The sequence below is a fragment of the Kryptolebias marmoratus genome, linkage group LG23 (genome assembly GCF_001649575.2).
Source record: "Kryptolebias marmoratus isolate JLee-2015 linkage group LG23, ASM164957v2, whole genome shotgun sequence".
NCBI classification, from domain to species: Eukaryota; Metazoa; Chordata; class Actinopteri; order Cyprinodontiformes; family Rivulidae; genus Kryptolebias; species Kryptolebias marmoratus.
Window position 1 is genome coordinate 11,072,040 of NC_051452.1, and position 21,006 is coordinate 11,093,045.

Sequence of the window (21,006 nt, forward strand, 5' to 3'; positions counted from 1 at the left end):
GCGTGCAGTCTGTGCAGCCGTCCGGTGGGAACACGCAGCGCACTGGCAGGGCCGGAAAGTGGGGGGGCCAATGGCCCCCTGGCCCCAGTGGTTCCGGCGCCTATGTGTAGGAGTATGAGTTGGATTTCTGCGTCACCTGGTTTTGTCGGAGATCCACTCTTCGTTGATGTCTTCGTGCAGCCTGGGGATCACCCTCATCACCTCCCCGGCTCTGGTGCTCACCACGATGTTGCTGCCCACGGCGTCCAACACGTCGATCGACTCTGTTTTTCTGCGGGAGACGGAGCACAAAAAAAAGCTAACGTCTTGTTTTAAGGCGCTTGGCTCTTTAACCAGCTTCGCCCTGATTCTGCGCCCCACCTGGTCTCCCACGGCCGCGCGGTAAACGCGTACGGCTTGGAGGTCAGCGCTCCGACGGGGCAGACGTCAATGACGTTGCCTGACAGCTCTGACATGAACATCTTCTCCACGTACGTCCCGATCTGAAGGTCGTTCCCCCGTCCCGTCGTGCCCAGGTCTTCCACTCCGGCAATCTCGCTGGCGAAGCTGTGGCGGCGGGCAGGAGGACGATGAGCTCTTAGTGAACATGAACGATTTTTACGGGGAAGGGCGACCTGCTCGGGGCGTTCGAGACTCACCGGACGCAGCGCGTGCACTGGATGCAGCGTGTCATGATGGTTTTGATGAGAGGTCCAATGTTTTTGTCCTCCACCGCCCTCTTTCCTTCCGTGAAGCGGCTGCGGTCCGAACCGAACTGCATGGACTGATCCTGAGAAACAAACGACGCGCGCTCGCTACAACTGAAGTTACTTTTTCCATCAGATCAGAGACGCTGTGTCTGAACTTACCTGAAGGTCACACTCGCCTCCCTGATCACAAATAGGGCAGTCCAACGGGTGGTTGGCCAACAGGAACTCCATCACGCCCTCCCTGATAACAAACAACAAGCTTATTTGAGCTCAGTCAGAAATTTAAAATGGCGTTCGCGTGAGATCTGCTGTCCGCACCTGGCTTTGCGTGTCTTCTCCGAGTCAGTGAGGATGTTCCAGCCTTTCATGACGGGCATGGCGCAAGCGGCCACCGGCTGCAAGAAACACAAACTGTGTCTTGAAGTGTCTCCGAGTCAGGTTCGAATGATTTCGGCCGGCTGTTGGGAGACGCTTACCTTTGGAGCTTTCTCAATCTCAACGAGACACATGCGGCAGTTTCCTGCCACCGATAGGCGCTCGTGATAACAGAACCTGGGGATCTGAATTCCGGCTTTCTCACAGGCCTGAAGGAGGAAAAAGAGAAAGGGATTTAGATTCGAAGTGACGACATACCACGTCGCAGCATAACGTGAGCGTGTGAAAATAAGACTGCAGCCATGGAATTTAAACAACTTAAAGCAAATAAAAGAAACGAGGAGCCAGACTGCAAAACCCCAACGTAAAACATGAAGGTGACGCGTTCAAACCCCAACTCCGGTTCACAGTGAAGCAGCGTGAAGTCTCTCACCTGCAGCACCGTGGTTCCAGGCTCCACCTCCACCGGCTTCCCATCCACGAACACCTCCACCATGTTGCTGGCGGCCCGCGCAGGGACGCGCGCTGCAAGACGCGTAAAAGAAAAAAACTTTAATGCAACGACCGCCTTCCTTCAAACATAAATAAATGAACCCAGGAACATTCCTGTTTTACAAACAGAGGGTTAACGCTGCATCGTAAGGACTGGTGTGATCCGAAGTCCTTCGGAGGGGCTCGCATGTCGGAAAAAATTACGATTTCAACCGACAGAAAAGGCGAGCTCCGCCATCTTAATAACTCTGGACTGGGCTGAGCAGGTGGCTGAGGTGAGAATGCCATTGTGGACAACAACAGGCACCTCAGAGCGCCTACTGTTGGCGGCTGAGGTGAACAACTGAACGTTCTTTCCTGCCAGCTGCCACCAAACCCTACAATCAGCAATGAATTAATGTAAATGTACCCCCCACTGTGGTTTAGTGTGATGTTACACACTATATTTTTAAGCATTAGTTCATTTTATAATATTGTTAGCTTTAGTATTTCAATATTAGCATCATTATTTTTGCATCAGTATCTTTTTTGTCACCGCTGTCTGTGTGCAAACCTGTAATTTCCTGCAAAGGATCAGCAAAACATCTATCATGTTTTTGTTTTTTTTAATTAACCTGAACAAATATGGCTCTTACCGGGGTTCGCAGGTGCCAGGCCGCCCTTGGCAGCTCCAGCTAGAGCTCGGCCGACCGATGGCAGTCGCAACATGACGCTGCAGGAGAAAAACACACAAGATGAGCTTCAATCAGGCGCCGAGCTCCATCAGCGGGTTGTGTTTGTGTACGGGGCAGTAAATGTCAAACTTACCATGAATGTACATCAACAAAGAATAGATTAAATTGGTTAAAATAATCAATTAACCCACCTGTTTACCTTTTTTTTTTTTTTTTACCTGATCAGCTTGTTGATTTCAATCACAAGGACTCTCCTTCTGATATTACCAAAATAAAAGCCTGAATGTGTGTGGGTTTTATCTGAAATAAAACCTAACTGATAAAACTGTCACAGCTTACTGTGTTGGCACCTCAACCGCTTTAGTAAAAAGTTTAACTTTCCCAGAAAAGAGCAAAAAATGTGGTCAATTCAATAGTTTTAGTTATTGATGAAGGAAGATATGAGTGTGTATTTACAATTTCACTGGGGTATTTAGTTAAAAACAAAACAGCTTCAAAGTGGAAACAGAGTAAACCTAATACAGTTTTAACTAAGAACAGCAGTGTTAAATTTAAGCATAATTTTGAGTTTAAATCAGTTTTATAAACAAAGCCTCCATAGTTGCTATCAACAATAACAAGTGTTAGCGGCCCCTCTGCAAATTGGTTAAGATTTTTAAAGAAACCTGCAAAAATTAAGGACGGCTTTAAAACATTTACAAACAGGTTAAATGTTCAGAAAGGTTATATTTTGATTTTGTTCAGTACAAAACAGTGTCAGCGGCGTTAATCTCCGTGAGCTAACAGCTAACAGTCAAGGACACGGACAGCCGCTGGAAGGTAAACGGAGTCACGCGCTCGGATACTTTATTTTTATTTTTAAATCTACTTTACACCAACAAAATGCCAATTTGTGCAAACACACGGTAGCCGGGTCCTACCTTGTGCTATTTGGCCCTCTGTCGACCAAAACAGCGGCGGTGTTTGATAACTCACCGGATTAAAACAGCTATATGGCGCTAGCGGAAGCACCGCGGTGTCACGCTTCCTTTCAAAATAAGGCCTTGGTTTTTCATAATAAAAGCTTACATTCACGTTATAGAAAACTAAACAGACTCCAAACGAATTAAAGGTTTTCACACGTTGAAAGGAACTCTAAAATCATATACTGCTATTGTTTTTTTATGATATATTACGATTAAAGCTCCGATTTGCGTCTTCTGGCTTATGGAAAGCGCCTACTACATATCCCATCATGCACCGGGCGCCTACCGCAAGTTTCTACGTGTGCACTTTCGGGAAGCGTTTGCAAACAGCTACAGAGACGGGGGTGGAAGAGTTGTTGCTCTTTTCCGCGAAGGAATAAACAAAAGAAGCAGGTAAATTTACTTTAAAATGTTTTTTTGGCATCCAGTAAACCGTCATGATTAAATCTATGTATTTTTTTTGTCGACAAAGCTGAAACGGGCCCTCTTCATCCGTCTCGTTAGCATAAAGCTAACTGTTGCTTGTAAACAACGTCAAATACAAAGACTGTTTAAAATTTACTGCATATAAAGGGCTAAAGTATTATAGGGCTATAGCTAACACATTTCACTGATTGATTTTTAGGTCTTAATTTAACTTTGTTCGGGTTGCGTTGCGTTTTGTATTTGCCATTGTGTTAATTTTAAGCTAAATTTTAAAGTACTAACTACAACATGGGTGTGCCCTCTTTACAACTATTATGTTTGTTTTTTGAAGCTATTCTCGGTATTATAGGCTTTTGGCAAACATTTTAAATACTACCACAATGTAAGCAGTTCCAATTTAAGTACCATTGCTTCTATAAGTAAAATACATAACATCTTAGATCTTAAATGTTTTAAATCTGGGAATTTTATTGTAGATTTTGCAGATAATCATAAGCTTCAAACACAAGACTTTCTGAGATAACATTTAAAAGTGTTGTAGCATCAGATTATGAGCCTGATTTTAATAATTAAGCTCCAGATGTTTCATTATGTCATTTCTGATCTTGTTTTTTTTTTTTTGACATCTGATTCCAGCGCCATGTTGCCGACCACCTCGCAGCACAGCAACGGCGCCCCCAGCTCCAGGGACGCTGCGCGCCACACGGCTGGCGCCAAGCGCTACAAGTACCTGCGGCGGCTGCTGCACTTCCGGCAGATGGACTTTGAGTTTGCCATGTGGCAAATGCTTTACTTGTTCACGTCGCCGCAGAGAGTCTACCGCAACTTCCACTACAGGAAACAAACCAAGGACCAGTGGGCCAGGGATGATCCCGCCTTCCTGGTCCTCCTCAGCATCTGGCTGTGTGGTAAACTTCTACTCGTTACACCCCAGCAACTAACGGTGTGAGCAAAGTGTTGCGTACGCGGTCATCCCCATGTTCATTTTGCTATTTTTTTGTGCAGTATCCACAATAGGTTTTGGTCTGGTGTTGGACATGGGAGTAGTGGAGACCCTGAAACTGCTGCTGTGGGTGGTCTTTGTTGACTGCATAGGCGTCGGCCTGCTCATATCGACCCTTATGTGGTGAGTTTGGGGCTTCCTTTAATAGTTAAGCGCCTCACAGTAACACACCAGACCCATTTTTTTTCTCCCCCGTCTTTTAATTCTCCCCTCCCAGGTTTATCAGTAACAAATATCTGCTGAAGCATCCCAGCAAGAACTTTGACGTGGAGTGGGGCTACGCGTTTGACGTGCACCTCAACGCTTTCTACCCGCTTTTAGTCATCCTGCACTTTCTGCAGCTTTTATTTATTAACCGTGAGTGTTTTGTGTCTGAAAGTCTGCTGAAACCATTTCTTTGGTGCGGATAAATACAATGTTGTTGTTTGTGTTTCTGCTCCAGATGTTGTGGTCATAAACTCCGACTGGTTCCTGGGTTACTTTGTTGGGAACACTTTGTGGCTGATCGCTATTGGTTATTACCTCTACATCACCTTCTTGGGCTACAACAGTAAGTGTCACGCGCATTCCCGCCCGCTCCATGTCAGTTGAGTTGAAACGTTTTCCCGTGAGCAGTGACGTTGTGCTTCGATCCTCGCAGCTCTGCCCTTCTTGACGAACACGGCGGTGCTCCTGTACCCGTTCGCTCTGCTCGGCCTCCTCTACATCCTCTCCATCTCGCTGGGCTGGAACTTCACCCGGGGCCTCTGCTGGTTTTACAAGTACAGAGTCCAATAGAAGCGGCCCGGGGTGTCTGGGTTGGACGCTCGTCGGGCCCCTGAGCCGACCTGAAATCCTGTTTCTGACTTTCATGAGAGAGGCAAAGAATCCCGCTTCTGAGCGAACTGGGACGGGACTGACCACTGATCCAGTTGTTTTTCGGTGAACTGGATCTCCGGTCGGTAAGCTGAGGACGTGTTTGGACTAGCTGCAGAAACAAGGAGACAGACGAGACTTTTATCCATCATTCTCTTTGTACATAATACTTTCCTGGGTTGTAAAAAAAATGCACACAGAAAATCCATTTCTGAGGAGGATAAGTTTGGTTTGATTGTGTTTTCTTTAAAAAAAATAAAAAAAAAGGACTGGAAGATGTAAACCTGCTCATTGAAGAAAAAAAAAAGTGAAGAAACGTGATGGATGTTGATTTTTTTTTCTTTTTTATAGTGTACATTCCAAAGCACTTTCAATAAAAGGGTTTTATTAAGTTAAAGCACCTCAGTTTTGTTGTTTTGGAAGAGAAAACATACCCATGGTTTCCTCTTGCTTTTCCAGTTAGGGGTTAAATCTCCCAGTAGCGGATTCCTCGTGTCCCTTCATGTTGTTTTTGCATCATCGTTCCTTTTTTAACGCGACGGGGAAATGATGCTTGTTAGAAGCGGGGGCACCTTTACAGCCGGGGTAACGTTTTTACGACTTTGGAAATGAATGAGATGGAAAAGAAATGCGAATAAAATGTCTGATTCGGCTTCATGTTTTGTCTTCTCTATGCGTAAGGAAGAGATGGGGATGGTGTTGAAAGTTACAGAGCAATCGTGCCTTGAAGGGATGTGTCGCCCGCTGCCTTCCATGCTAGAGTTTCAGACTTGGATCATCTTCCAACTGTTTTGGTCGAACATCGGGAGGATATCCGGCGATATGGAGACGTCACGCTCAATATGGTGTTCTACCATTTCAGGTTTTAGCTAAATACCTATGAAACTGACTGAGTTAGAGCCATTTTTGTGGCTGTGGCAGCCATCTTGGATCTGGTTGTCTCCAAAAGTGGTAGTTAATGATTTCTTTTAGTCCACTGTTTCCAGAGATATTTTGCAAAAGCATATATCGTCTGCCTTCGACTTCCTGTGGCAGGCAGTAAACACGATATATATATTATTTCTTGTTACTCAAATTTGTTTTGTTTTTTTAATATTTGACCTAAACAGTTGATTTTCTTCAGCAGACATTTTCACAGACAGGAATGTAACTGGAAAACTGGGGGAAAAAAAGAAAATTCTTGATAAAAAAAATGTAAAATATGCGGTTTCTTTCTCACTTCCAAGCTTGAACTCATTGTATTTGGATCATATAAGTTCAAAATAAACATTCCTTAATCATTGTTTTCTTTTTTAAACACTAGAATTTACAATTTTGATTAAAATATATTCACACAAGCGGAAATCTGTTGGTGGAATCGGAAGATGGAGAAGCTTTGACACTAATTGAATCTTTTTTGCTTTAATGGGATTAAAGAGATAATCTCTCAGAGTGTTTCTCCTTAAACATTTTGATTTTGAGTCTAATAAGAATTTAGGAAACATGTTATGAAGTATGCATTAATGTGAAACTCCTTATATTAAAATTAAATATAAAACAGGGTTTTCTGTCATGTGGGATTATGGTGACACCTAGTGGAGATGCTCCAAATGACAAGTGAACAAAACAAGTTGTTTTCCAAACATGTGGGTTTGAGCTATTAAAATAATTTACATATTATAATTTACCCTGGGTGTCTTTGCAGAGGTTTCAAGAAAAGGGCTCCCCGCGCCATCAAGGAGATCCGCAAGTTCGCCATGAAGGAGATGGGAACTCCCGACGTTCGCATCGACACTCGCCTCAACAAGGCAGTGTGGAGCAAAGGCGTCAGGTCAGAGCGTGGTTTATTTGGATTTTAGGAACGCTGATTATACTGGGGAAAGCTCAACGCTGAACTAAAACATCAGAAAATGTCCCCTTTTTTTAATTCCTATCATCACTTAAATAGTTACATGTACTTCTTTTGTTTAGTGTGTAGTACTTTAATTAATGACTGCAGCCTTTTTAGTGGTGCTGCCTGCTTCAGGACATTTTTTTATTGTTATTTCGTCTGTACAAACAGCTCTGTGTACAGACTTTATCGTGGAAAAATTAAGCTTTAATTTAAAAAAAAGTGATTGTAATGCTAAATGTTGCAAAATACATTTATTTGCATTTAAAGCAGGAGCAGATGTTCATTATTTAAGTGCGCTCCAGCACAGCTTAAGATTCAAACCATTTGTTCAGCCGTAAACGTGTGTGTGTTATTTCTTTGGGGTTTAATCGTCCGTAACCGTCGTTTTCCAGGAACGTGCCGTACAGGATGCGCGTCCGTCTGTCCAGGAAGCGTAACGAGGACGAGGATTCTCCCAACAAACTGTACACCCTGGTCACATACGTTCCTGTCACCACGTGCAAAGGTAAACAAGCTGCTCACCCAGCGTCAAGCATTTGTAGAAGCAATAAACGTCTTTCATTATTTTTATTCTTTTCTTTTTGTTTTCCCCAACAGGCCTGCAGACTGTCAATGTAGATGAAAACTAAATTTGTCCCCTCTGCAAGTGGAATAAATGGAAATAAAAGAAGCTCTTGTCCTGCATCTATTTCTGTTTTTCAGACATATTCAAATCTTTAGTTCGGGTTTTGTCTAAGAAAAGATAACTCATAAGGATTTGTCGTCTTGTTAGTTTTTAAAGGGGTCTTCAGTATAATTTTAGACTTCATGGTTCAAAGTCAGAAATTTGTCTGATTTTAAATGCGTTCTTTTTTTAATTTGGGTTTTGGAATTTGTTGCCTAAATGTAATCACAACACTGATTCATCCCTTGAAATTAGGAACTATTTTATACTGATAATTTAAAAAAATGGCCAAGATCTATTAGAGGATTGAAAATGAGTAAAGTTATACAAAAAATCCAGGAACAAAATTACACAAGACAAGACAAAGAAAATGTTGGTCCCTTTAAAGTGAAATGTGTAAAAATAAGCTTTTGTGGAGATTTTATTTTGTATTATTTAAGAAAACAAATTTAAACCAAATCAACAATGTGCATTTTATATTACCCCAAGAGTTCCTGTGCAGGCATAAAGTGCAGTCAGAACTGCTTCTTTTTTTCTTTTCTTTTTTGATGACGGGGGAGGACTTCAAGGCTGCTTAAAAATATTTTCTTAAACATCTAGACTCTCATGAAACAGCAGGTCCTGATTAATCTTCACGAGATGGATGGCAAAGCTAACTTTCACATCTAATTAGTTTAAATGAGCATAAAAATCATAAAACGGTGTCAGCGAGTTTCCAGATGTTTTATTTACGATGACAGCTGTTACCTGAACACCTTAAAATGTAATTTCCTTGGCTTGTTTTATTGCACAGTTTAAAAGGTTTGCATCAAATGCTATCAACATATCCAAGACAATCACGTCACTTTGGTAAAAATCAGCCTTAAGAGCAGGTAAAATTAAATTTGCGATGATGCCCCCACTACGTGGTCGCTGCGTGTTTCATTAGCAGATGTTGCTGCTAATAAATGGCGTCGGAAGTAAATAACTGCAGCTTCGAAGGCGTCGTTCAGCGTTGAGTAAACTGTAGTGATGGCCGAATTCAGCTTGTTGCGAAAAAGGGTTCAGTACTCAAAACCTCAACACAGTCCTGCTGGGCGACATCTTGTTTCCAAAAGAATAAAGAGCAGAAATCCCACCTAATGTACAACATAGGACCAGTTTGGAATTTTATCCATGCCTCTTACGTAATTACCCGGTTATGTTTACTGTGAGATCATGTCGAAACTTATTTAGGAAGAGGATATGTTCCACAGTGCAAGAGCCCAGTCTGTTGCGAATTTTCTTTGATTTCTTTTAATAATTCTGTTTATTATTTAATCATTTACATTACAAGTACAGTAGTTGAGAACAGCATTGTGATACATAAGAGCATATGAAAGATCTGTATGTAATATTTAATAAGAAACTGCTGCTCGACGTGAAGGAAAGAGAAGGAGATGCTGGTGGGCTGCAAGTACATTTCTCAATGATTTTTAACAAGCTTTTTATCGTCTGAGTGTAGAATTTGACCTTATTATGAAGAACAGCAGAGCGCGGTTTCCTTCCAGAGGTTTTGCCACAATTAGTGTGACATTTTGACAATAATAATAGATTTCTGACAGTCAGATTTGAGGTTTTTATTTGTATGGGTTCCAACAACATTCTCCCACGATAAGACAATACGTTAAATATGAAAACAGGTGAACAGCAGCTTAGTTTTATTTGTAATCAGATACCTGTTCAGTAGAGGCCACACCTTTTCCCCATGGCATCCCATCCACAAACCTGTTACAGTGTGGAAATTAAAAAAACAAACAAACTGGGCTCTTATAAATCTGTTATTTACAGGATGACCAGGTGGACAGGTTTTCCGCCACTGGTGTATCCGCCGGAGATGGACAGGTAAGCCTCTTCTGGTTCTTGAAATGCAAACGGACACCCTATGGGGGGGGCAGCTCCAAGCCCCTCCTCGTCTCTGCTGGAGTTAACGGGGGAGATTGTAATTTCCAAGAAATTCATCACGGGTGAGCAAAAAGACCCTGACTGTTGAATAACTGGTCCACCCATATGATGTTAATTTGAAACCAATATTCCAAAAACAGATTTATGTTTGTCAGTTGCGGGGTGAACATCTCTGCTTGTAGATGAGGAACCATGAGGAAGTCTCAACGGGGACCTTATCAATGTGATGATTACAAACGAGAAAAAAGTCAATGCTTACATGGCGCTTGGTGGTCACCAGGTAGTTGCCAGGAACTTACCTAGCACCAGATTCATACCTGGCACCAAGTACCGAACAGATACTTACCTGGCACTGGCTACTCATCAGGTACTTATCTGATGACTACCTGGTGAGAGGTATGAACCTGGTACTAGGAAAATACCCTGTGAATACCCAGTGCCAGGTATGTATCGGGTACTAGATGGGTACCTGGTAAATACCTAGGGAGTACCTAGTGCCACGTATGAACCTGGTGCAGGTAAGTAACTGGTGCATACCCAGTGCCAGGTGTGTATCAGGTGCTGGGTACCTGGTACCGTATAACCTTTTTTCTGTTGTCCTTCATCAAGATCTTTGAATTGCTCTTAGTCTGACCCCTCACCTGAGGCTAATCTGCCGTGGGAGACCCTACCAGGGGCTGACTCCTTAGGCAACATCATCCCTAGGATCACAGAGGTACTCAAACCCCTCCACCACGTTAAGGTGGCAATTCAGCGGAGAGGATTATTTTTTGTAGATGTTCCTTTGTAGAATTTAGAATTTGGGGGGATGGGGGGGATCTGATTTTTGAAGTTTGGGGCTGAGGGTAGTTGAGTAAGTTTAGTGGCAATGTCATTTAAAATGTTAAAATCACCAATTTATTTGATTTTTATGTTTTTGGATTGTTCCAGTGGGGAGAACCGGAGCTTCCCGGAGTAAACCCCGACATGCACAGGGAGAAGACGCAAACTCCACTGTGCAGCCCTGTTTTTTTTAAATAATTTTTTTATTTGTTTTTTTTTTTTCTTTGTTTTGTATTTTTAGGTACATGATCGATTACAGCCAGATTAAATCATGTCCTTCAGGGTCCTGCTGTCATTCCCTACGACAGGATGTGATGTAGATTAAAAAAACTGGCAAGACGTTTTCTGAGATTCCTGAAGGGTTTTTTCTGTTTCACCTCAACAAGTGGGGCTTCCTTTGTGATACTTTCTACTAATTCCTTCTGCTGTTTTTCAGCCACACAGAGGACATCTGACTTGTTCCTGGCAGGTGGCGCCGTAGTGGGACCAGGATGGGAGGGCTTTGTAGTTTCACAGTTCATTGGTTCATCTCCTGAGTCTCTGGGTTGGGACATTATTTTTAAGGCCTCTTTAACGTAGGGGTTATTGCTGATGGCAGGAAGATGCTTCATTGTGATGAAGTTGTGGTTTAAAGCATCTTCTGGGAGAATGCGGTCTCCAGGGTTCATAGTTAGCATCCTTTTGAGAAGTTCTACGAATTCCTGTAAATCATGTAGTTCATAAACATTGCCGATAGAGGATATCTCCTTTTTTAGCAGATCGTCCAAAGATTGTAAACTTTCACAGGCGTCATTTTTTTCCTTGATTTTCTCTCCAGACTCTTCTTCGTATTCCTTTAAAGTCTTAAACCTCCAAGAAGGTCCAGATTCTGTCTGGTCAAGCGTGAAGTATTGTCTGACTCTGCACCCCCTATTAAGCATTTCATTGTCAGGCTGACCGAGAAGATTTAGTATTAGTTTCATGATTTCATATTCTGAATCCCCTGGAAACAAATTTAGACTAATATAAAGCTCAGCCAATGTACAGGCAAGACCCCACATGTCCACACCTTCGTTTGGTGGGTATCCCAGGTAGACCTCAGGGGCTCTGTAACCTGGAGCCTGAAATAAGTCAAACTCTGATAAGTCGGATGTTAAATGACAAAACCCGAAATCAATTAATTTAACTCTAAAGGGCGTGGCGGCATGGTTCACTAACATTATGTTGTCAATTTTAATGTCAGCATGGGTCAGTCCAAGCTCCTTTAGCGCTGAGAGAGAGACAAACATTTGCTTGGCGATCGTCCTGATCTCTGACACTCTCAGAGGTGACCAGTTTCTTTGTTCCATGAAATCAAACAGGCTTCTGTCGAGCAATTCAAAAGTGAAGCAGTAATAGTCCTGATGCCTGAACCAGTCAAAGCAGTGCATTACGTTGATTTTGTCAGGGTCAAATTTTCTTAGATGTTTTATTGCTTGCAATTCTTTAATAGCCGAATAGGCATCTGCTTTTGCCATAACCTTGAGAGCGACCGCCTGATCTGTGGCGTTTTTTCGGCATTTTGCCACTAATCCGTATGCTCCTTGTCCGAGGAGTTTTTCGACAATGTAAACGTCCGATTTGTTACAAATATTGACTCCTTCCACTATTTCATTTAACAGATTCCTTGACTCAGAGTCATCTGAAACTTGGCTGTTTTCTTCATCAGACTTGTTACTGGCAGGTGGCGCCATAGCGGGACAAGGATGGGAGTTGTTGATGTTGATGTTGACATGTACAGCATTGAAAAGTTCCTCGGACAAGGATTTCCCTTGTCCGAGGAACTTTTCAATGCTGTACATGTCCGTTTCGTTACAAATAACGAGTCCTTCCGCCATTTCGTCTATCAAATTTCTTAGTTGGGAGTCTTGATCAAAAGAGCTTGTGGATGAAAGCTCATCTGAATATTCAGATGGAGAAGCAAAAGAAATTGGTCTATCTGTATAACTTTCTGAACTCATATCATTAACTTGCGACACATTATAAGCTCTTATCAAAGATTGCTTGTCCATTGTCATAAATTCGTGATTTAGTGCGTCTTTTGGGAGTATGCGGTCAGATGGATTAACCTGTAACATCCGCTTCAGAAAGTCAGTAAATGCTTGGAGTACAAAATTATCCTCCAAGTCTGAGGCAGTTTTCAATAAATCATCAAGAGACTGAATGTGGTCAGGATAATACTGTCTCTCGTCAATAATCTTTCCCGTGGCCTTTTTATATTCAGCTGGACTCTTAAATTTCCAAACGCGCTCGCCTTCGCTCTGGTAAAGCGTGAAAAAACGGCGAACACCACATCCACTGTCCAGGACGCAGCTGTTTGGCGGCCCGCTCAGTTTCATAATCGCGTTCATGTAGTTATATTCACAGTCTGTGGGAAACAGAGACGTACCCAGAAAGATGGACGCAAGGATACAACCGATGCTCCAGACGTGGAACCCTTTACCCAGAGGCGCATCCAGAAATACCTCCGGAGGGGTGAAGCCACAGCTCTGAGGAACATCCACCTCTGACAGCCTGGATGTCAAATAGGCAGCCTCGAAATTGACCAATTTAACTTTAAAATGTTCAGAATTGCAATCAGCTATCATAAGACTCTCTGGGTTTATATTTCCGTGAGTAATGTGGGCAGATTCCAAAGCTTTGGCAGCTAATAACATGTGCTGAGCAATTGCTCTGATCTCCGAAAGCTGGAGGGGAGTCCAATATCTGTTGCTCATAAAATCCCCAAAATTCATAACTAGTTTTTCAAAAACTACGCAGAACCATGCCTTATATATAAAACTTTCGATAAACTGGATGAAACTGTCTGCCTCAGCATTTTTTAGAATACTAAATATATTAATTTGTTTTTCAGCTACGTGATAATACTTTTTTCGATAGAACCTAATGATATACAGTTCATTCGTACCTGCCTTTTCGCACAAGGCAACTTCTCCATACTTTGTGTACCTCAGGATGTCTTTTACTTTGTAAATACCTGAATTCACAGCTATAATCATTCCTATCTCTACATTCGGGGACACAGGGTCTTCTCGACGATCTTGTGTGACTATTTCAAAGTTGGTGGCCATTTGCAGTGTCTGGATGGTTGGAAGAGCCAGGAAATGTATTTTTGCAGATGAAATGATGTAAGACTTAGTGATATCTATTAAGATGTGCTTAACAATGACTGGAAATGTCGTTGGTAAGCGAATGCTTTTGAGATACAAACAGAAATTTGTTCAGCCGCAGAAAATAACAGAGAGAGCAAGGGATCCTTTCAGAGAAATTTCACTGACTGGTATAACTCAAAGAGATTTAATTCTGTAATGGAATAAAAGCGAGTGACGTCATAAAGGCAAAAAAAGCCTTTGATACAAATTACGTCACTAATTGACGTCACTAATTTTCGCAGAAACAATCATGTTTTTTTTTTTTTTGGAACATCTGTAAGTTTGGAGATGCTAAAGCTAAGCTAACCTCGGTTAATTAGAGCGCTGCATGCAATGACGTATATAGGCTACTAAAAATAAAATTATGAAATTATAAATAAATACTAAAATATAGGTCACTGGCTGCATGAATATGTGTGTGTTTGGACAAATGAAGGCACATGTTGTGTTATAAAGCAATTTGAGTAGCCCGATTGGCTAGAAAGGCGCTATATTAGTACAAAACGTAGCATTTTTCAATCATTAAGAAAGCAGAAAAACAGGACTTCACATTGCCATGTCTCTTGGGGGATAAATCAGCCAACACATACTGTAAAATTATTTAATTTTTTAAAGGAAATTAGTTTAATTGACCGAATTGTAATCGCTTTAGCCACACTCCTGTCCAGTTGGTGGCGGTAATGCACCTCAGACGGGTTTGTCAACCGACAATAAACCGACGAAGAAGAAGCAGCAGCATCTCCGGACGGGTCCCATAGCTGCTCCACGGTTTGTGCGGCTCTGAGGAGGGGTTATAATCCACCGAGAAGGTAAGATGAAGTGCTCAGCCGGGCGCTGTGTCTGTTTTATCGTATGTCGATGAACGTCACCGGGGAAAATCTCACGTCCGCACCGGAGGGACAGGCGAGGCTGGCTAACAGCAGCTACATCCAAATAAGCTAGTAGCCTTAATTAGCAGAGTTCGTTGCTCGCCAGTGTTGACCCTTCCGGTTGTCAAATGTCGTGTTTGCAACGTGTCTTGCTGTGTGTTGCATTTTAACGCTGTTTTTAAATGTGTCCAAGTGGGAGCTTCTCTCCTGGTTTCCATGGAAAAACATGCGGCATCACTGGCTGCTCCTCGGGGCTTGCGGCTGGGTCCTGCTCATCCTGATATTCATCAGCAAGTTCATCACCTTCAGAGCCGGAGATGGTAAAAAAAAAACTTGACATAACACAAGTTATAACCATTAAGAGCTAACCACTGTACATAGGACTCCAGAAGGAAAGGTGTTGTGTTGAAATGCTTTTACTTTTTGGATCTTCAAGTGCTTAAAATCGTAATTGGAGCTAGTTGTTGCCAGATTATAACATTAGACTTTACATTACATTTCACTTACTTGGGACTTTTGAGGTAATTTGTCTGAGCTGATGGATGAAAACAAGTGTTATGTGTTGTCAGTTCTGTCTGAAATGTGAACTAACCTGACTCTTGTAATCTCAGATTATGGGGAGAGATCAGGTCAGAGTTTAACAGTGGCAGGGTCCAATGTGGTAAAACCCATTCCTGGGTTCAGACAAGAAAAACAAGACCCAACGCCATCGCATCAGGTAAGTATTTACTTATAAGATTTGTACATTTTTCAACACGAATCACTTTGATCCGTCTGCTAACGGGAGAGCTCGTTCAAATAAGCGGTCTTTGTTTGTTTGTTTCAGGCCTCAGTGGTGCCCACAGTGGCGGATTGGCAGGCAGTCGTGGAGCAGCGGCTCGAGCTGCTGTCCACCGTGTGTAAAAACAGCAGCCTGAGGAATCTGACTCACGTACCTATCAGCAAGTTTGTCCTCGACCGTATGTTTGTGTGCGACAAACACAAGATCCTGTTCTGCCAGACGCCTAAAGTGGGCAACACACAGTGGAAGAAGGTGCTCATCGCACTCAATGGTGAGTATGGTTTGGACGGTGCTCAAATTATGTTTTCGTAGGTGATTAAAATTAAATTAGAGTGTTTTGTTGTTGTGGGCAGGAGTTTTTACCAGCGTGGAGGAGATCCCCGAAAACCTCGTCCATGACCACGAAAAGAACGGCCTACCTCGTCTCTCATCGTTCACGCCACAGGAAATAACTCACAGGTTGGTGCAGCGTCCCGACACCATTTTAGAGTTGTGCTTTCTAAGGTTGCTTAGCCCTGTGGCCATCTTGAATTGAGTTGACTCCAGAAGTTAATCCGGTTGGAGCTGTACGTTCAGTGTTTACTTTCTGAGAGTTTCATTAAAATTCATTCAGTGAGTCATGAGGTATTTTGCTTGTAGACAGACAAATGCACAACACAGACCTTGGCAAAAACATTACTGTCCGCTTTTTGGCAGTGTGTGATTAAAAATTATGCCTAATCATTTTAAAAGAGGGTATAATACCATCCCTGACAAGGAATATCTTTTGAAGTGCTCAGAAGTCCTTGTTGACTCATAAATCCTTGTTTTGCACCTCAACAGATTAAGCACTTACTTCAAGTTTTTCATCGTGAGAGATCCCTTTGAGCGGCTGATTTCTGCCTTCAAGGACAAATTTGTAAAGAACCCCCGCTTTGAGCCGTGGTACAAGCACGACATCGCTCCTGCCATCATCCAAAAATACCGCAAGAGCCACCGCGAAAGCGACCTCGTGGCCTCTGGCCTGCGCTTTGAGGACTTTGTCCGCTACTTGGGCGATGCGGAGGGCCGCCGGCGCATGGACCGGCAGTTTGGTGAGCACGTCATCCACTGGGTGACGTACGCAGAGCTGTGCGCGCCCTGCGAGATCCGGTACAGCGTGGTCGGGCACCACGAGACTCTGGAGCAGGATGCCCTCCACATCCTCAGGACGGCGGGGATCGATCGGCTGGTGTCGTATCCGCCCATCCCCCCGGGCATCACTCGCTACAACCGGACCAAGGTGGAGCACTACTTCTCCGGCATAAGCAGACGGGACGTCAGACGACTCTTTGCACGTTACCAGGGCGACTTCCGCCTATTTGGATACCCAAGCCCGGACTTTTTACTGAATTAACACCTTTCACATGGATTAAACGGACATATTTTCATATATATTAAAAAAAAAACTTGAGGTCATTGCGTACTATAAATCTGGCAGTTTAAATCCTGCCATTTTTTAAGCTACTTTGAATAACTGAAAGTGCTGCTAAAGAGGTCATATTTTTGAGCTGAAGAGTATTTTTTTCTTGATGAAACTGGAGGTAATGGGTCAATATTAACTTCAAATACAGGTTTAAGTCAACAGAAGAACACATTTACCATCAGTATTTATTGTTCATGACCTACTTAGCCTCTGTAACCCCTTTATGTAGCGATCTTATTGCACTGTCTGGTTCTCCAGTTTCAATTGTTACAACTAAACATTTTTCATGGATGTTTTTAGAAGCTATAGAGAAGTATTAACTTTTTTATCGTTTTTGCTTCACGCGAGGCACGTCGATACCTCGTGAGGAGAGTGAATTGCTTTACAGATGTACTGATAAAATGGTAACATGGAGACCTTTTGAAGCTGCTCTGGATCTCCTGTTAGTGAAAGCAAACAAAATAGAAGGCTCAGTTTGTGCAGCCAACAATGCTACTGACGGAACTCGTTGAATTTCAAAAGGTAAATTTTTGTACCAAAACTGTTAATATGTGAATGTTCTTAACTTGGGGTTTGGGATTTATATACTACATGTTGCTATTTATAATGTAACTTGGAGTGGAGCAAATGGTTTCATGGTGGTTAATAATAACACTAGTTTTAATAAATGTATATTGATTCTTTTGTGTGGTTTACTAAAACAGCATTTAAAGCCTTTTTCAGGTGTTTTTATGAATGATATTGGTTCTTCTGGATTCAGCGGCAAAGCATTTATTTGTCACAACAATCTAACATGTCTTGCTCTTTATTTTGACTGATTTTTTTTTTAAACTGCTTCTCTTCAGCAGCCATGAAAGGTTTCCCTGTCATCGCCCAGGGGTTTAAAGTATTTCTCTCCCCCACCCCACCCCCCCACTGATTCTGGATCAGCTTCAGTGTCTAAAATAAGGGATTTACATCTAATTTGTCTGCAGCATTTCCTCCTTTGTTCGTGTTTTGGAAGCCTCGGCTGCTCTTGAAATCCTGCAATCATCAAGAATGTTGGGGAAATCTCGGGGAGGAGAAAGGAATGGGGGAAAATAGAAGGTAACCTAATGAAATGACTTAAACATGCAGCCAAAGTGGCCATTAAAGAGGTGACAAACAAGAAAATCAGCATTAATAAATGATTTGGCCACACTGTTGGCCATCCTTTGCAGGGACTTTGAGCATCCACAAGGTGGCAGCAACACATTAAAAATGTGACTAGAAGAAATCAGCCACAAACCTGGTTGAACCCTTGACCTAAATGCCTTCAGATGGTATTTTCGCTTTTGTCCTGCAGGTATCGAGGAAAAACAAACACAACCTAGAAATGCATCTGCAGTAGACATGCCACAAGCTGCAGAGTTTTAACACCATTTGTGTTATCAGTGCCCAAAGATCCCAAACGCGTTTCATAACATATAGGTGTGATTTGGTTTAGAGAGAGTTTGTTTTCGCTTTTACATATGTCCCCCCCGAGCCAGGTTTCCCATCTCCTGCTGCCTGACTGGTTCATCCAGTCTTTTTATTTGCATGTCAAGTCAAAGTGTGTTTAAGCAACAGATCAGTTTGGACATTTCATCGGCGTGCTGTCTCCTACCTTGTTGTAAAACATGCAGAGCGTGACTGTTCGCTGCTTTCACAATGACGTACAGCATAGACCTAAAACTGTAACTGCTTGAGAAGAATTTGCACACCACAGCCAGGGGGGTTGAAATAGATCAGTAGGTTGAGTGTGGTTTTTAGTGGGTGGACCTTTTTGAGCACAGCTGATGGGTCTTTAAGAACTCACCTTTTTTATTTATTTATTGATCCACAACTCTGTTCTCTTTTATCATTAAGACGGAGATCTCCAAGGAGGACCACCCCGCGTCGGCTATGCACACCATCACATCAGAAATGCTCAAATGCGAACGCCTGAACCGCGAAACCTCTCATTTGTTTGCTCCTGGACTTCGCTCAGGTGCACCAGACAAACACAGCATCACTGTTTAGACTGCCACACCCGTCATTATCAATATTGACAAGAGGTCTCAGCGTGTCCATGTACATGCTGTGTGAGAGTGGGGGGTCCTGTTTGTCTCCGTCTCACCTGCCTACCTGCTGTGTGCATTGTGTAAACACTGGCTGATGGGGGTTAGGTGGGCCAGATAGGGGTTGTGTGTTATCATCACTAGCTTTACAGGGACCCAGCCCTATTCTCCCTCTGTGTATGTGTGTATGGGACCGGCTTCCTGTGTTTGTGGAGCTTTTAGTCCAAACTGTAAAGCCAGACAGAAGCAGACAGGAAGTAGGGAACACTGTGATGGTTGTCCTTTTGGTGTAAAAGAGAATGAGACATGAGCGCTTCAAAACATTCTTAGAAAGAACGCATAAAACAGACCCAATTTTGCTGGTGTAATATTAAACCAAGAAGCATAAAGTTAGACTCTCCTAACGCTGTATTTGTCACCAATCTAGGGATATAAAAGAATGACGTGAAGGAGACTCACAAACATTTTGTATCACAAATGTGACCAAAACTATCTTCACCCCTCCACCCCCTCAGGAAAAACACACGATTCATAAACCACCATAAGATGTGATATTAGTGCTCAAAACAACCAAACTGGGACAAATGTGAGAAGTAGCAAATGTGAATAAGCAACCCTTAGGTCAGTCTTGATCTTCTTGTCTTGTAATGAAAACAAAATGGCTTATATCAAGGAAAAGCAAAGTTTCAATAAGGAAATTCAAGCTTAACTGATTCATTTGAATGTAATAAATTTAATTAGATTTGACTAAGATATTTCCTGAAGCTTTATTTCCCAGTTTGTAAAGTCATGCAAAATTATAACAGTTATTTATGCTTTAAAAAATTGTATATATTTTTGACCAAACATGCTGCAAACTCTTAAAAAATGAAGAAAAATGGCTGCCTGTAAGCATGCTTTTTTCCAGTTGAATGTGTGGCCACTTGTTTTAAACAAACTTTGGCTCTCGGAAGCTAAATTTTATACATCCAAACACAATGCTACATCACCTGAAGCAAGGAAAAACAGAGTCTATATGTTTAATTTTATGTTTTATTGTTGTATTACTGTCATTCTTCGTTCGGAGCAGGTTCAATTTCGACGACCGGAAATGGGGCTTTTATGTTGAAACAGCCAGCCGGAAGGGAGAGATTTTCCGTAGGCTTGACAACAGTAGAAGGTCTGTGAGGGAAGCGAAGAGAACAGGGATCCCGCTGCCACCTCAACATGGAGTAGCTGGACCCGAGCGTTTTTTACTGCCGAAGAGCGGATTCCGTGGAAGGGAATACCCGGCGCCCTCAGTTTAATCCACCACCGGGAACCCACGCAAATGATACAGCGACCATTTTTCGCGAAGTCGAAGAAAAGCCCGGCTTTTATTTGAAAGATGGCGAACGACTCTCCAGCTAAAAGTCTAGTAGACATAGACTTGGCTTCATTGCGAGTGAGTGGTTGCCGACGTGAGCCGACGTGTTTTTCTTTCTGCTTTTTTTGCCGTCTTTTATTCAACGTCTTAAGGCAAAACGTCCCCCTTTAGGCTGGCTAATGCTCGCAACTTTCAGCCTGTTTTTCAGTGTTCCCAAATGTCGGAAATAAAGTGTTGAAAATGACCGTTAAGGCACAGCGAGGTGTTGCCAGTGTCTGCTTTTCCTTTGTTCGAGATGCATTTGGCATGTAGGGGAGACCAGGGCGCAACAGCTGGCTTGCAGTGGACATTACTAATATATATATGTTTTAAAACTAACACGACTTTCAGCCTAATCACTTCGCCCTCTTTTTCTCTCTCATTTCAGGACCCAGCTGGGATATTTGAGCTGGTGGAGGTTGTTGGAAATGGCACCTATGGACAAGTATACAAGGTTGGTTGGAGGCGCAGAGCATGGCCCGTTTTGTTTTCACATTAAAAGCAAAGCAATGCCCCCCCCCCCCCCCCCCCCCAAAAAAA

At 42.7% G+C, this 21,006-nt stretch overlaps 5 protein-coding genes across 11 annotated transcripts in view; 4 read left to right on the forward strand and 1 right to left on the reverse strand.

Annotated features, from left to right (window-relative positions):
* The window catches only part of ndufs1 (NADH:ubiquinone oxidoreductase core subunit S1), an 8,066-nt gene extending 4,770 nt beyond the window's left edge, over nt 1-3,296 (reverse strand). Inside the window, exons 1-9 of the mRNA XM_017430093.3 lie at nt 3,151-3,296; nt 2,192-2,268; nt 1,498-1,589; nt 1,166-1,273; nt 1,008-1,084; nt 849-930; nt 639-769; nt 361-546; nt 137-271 (exon numbers count right to left, since the gene is read on the reverse strand). Coding sequence (XP_017285582.1) covers nt 137-271; nt 361-546; nt 639-769; nt 849-930; nt 1,008-1,084; nt 1,166-1,273; nt 1,498-1,589; nt 2,192-2,264 — 884 coding nt within the window. The 5' untranslated portion in view covers nt 2,265-2,268; nt 3,151-3,296. The remainder of the gene's footprint in view (nt 1-136; nt 272-360; nt 547-638; nt 770-848; nt 931-1,007; nt 1,085-1,165; nt 1,274-1,497; nt 1,590-2,191; nt 2,269-3,150) is intronic.
* A 179-nt stretch (nt 3,297-3,475) lies between these two features.
* Nucleotides 3,476-6,131, forward strand: unc50 (unc-50 homolog (C. elegans)). Its single transcript, XM_017430094.3, has 6 exons — nt 3,476-3,588; nt 4,258-4,529; nt 4,627-4,747; nt 4,842-4,981; nt 5,067-5,174; nt 5,265-6,131. Exons 2-6 carry the CDS (start codon nt 4,262-4,264, stop codon nt 5,399-5,401), a joined length of 774 nt encoding a protein of 257 aa, XP_017285583.1. The 5' UTR covers nt 3,476-3,588; nt 4,258-4,261; the 3' UTR covers nt 5,402-6,131.
* A 928-nt stretch (nt 6,132-7,059) lies between these two features.
* Nucleotides 7,060-8,022, forward strand: rpl31 (ribosomal protein L31). Its single transcript, XM_017430052.3, is given in 5 exon segments — nt 7,060-7,075; nt 7,164-7,198; nt 7,201-7,289; nt 7,745-7,857; nt 7,950-8,022. Coding segments are annotated over 5 exon segments (285 nt in total). The 3' UTR covers nt 7,982-8,022.
* Nucleotides 8,023-14,604: 6,582 nt separating this feature from the next.
* On the forward strand, nt 14,605-17,433 carry chst10 (carbohydrate sulfotransferase 10). Its single transcript, XM_017430047.2, has 6 exons — nt 14,605-14,740; nt 14,994-15,120; nt 15,412-15,518; nt 15,627-15,852; nt 15,935-16,040; nt 16,404-17,433. Exons 2-6 carry the CDS (start codon nt 15,027-15,029, stop codon nt 16,954-16,956), a joined length of 1,086 nt encoding a protein of 361 aa, XP_017285536.1. The 5' UTR covers nt 14,605-14,740; nt 14,994-15,026; the 3' UTR covers nt 16,957-17,433.
* Nucleotides 17,434-20,232: 2,799 nt separating this feature from the next.
* LOC108244147 (mitogen-activated protein kinase kinase kinase kinase 4) overlaps nt 20,233-21,006 on the forward strand; it is a 31,708-nt gene continuing 30,934 nt past the window's right edge. For 6 of the 7 annotated variants that reach the window (XM_017430055.3, XM_017430056.3, XM_017430058.3 and 3 more), the window contains exons 1-2: nt 20,233-20,505; nt 20,855-20,920. In XM_017430055.3, the coding sequence (XP_017285544.1) occupies nt 20,449-20,505; nt 20,855-20,920 (123 nt within the window). In that variant the 5' untranslated portion in view covers nt 20,233-20,448. The remainder of the gene's footprint in view (nt 20,506-20,854; nt 20,921-21,006) is intronic. The other variant, XM_017430060.3, reaches the window with a different exon arrangement.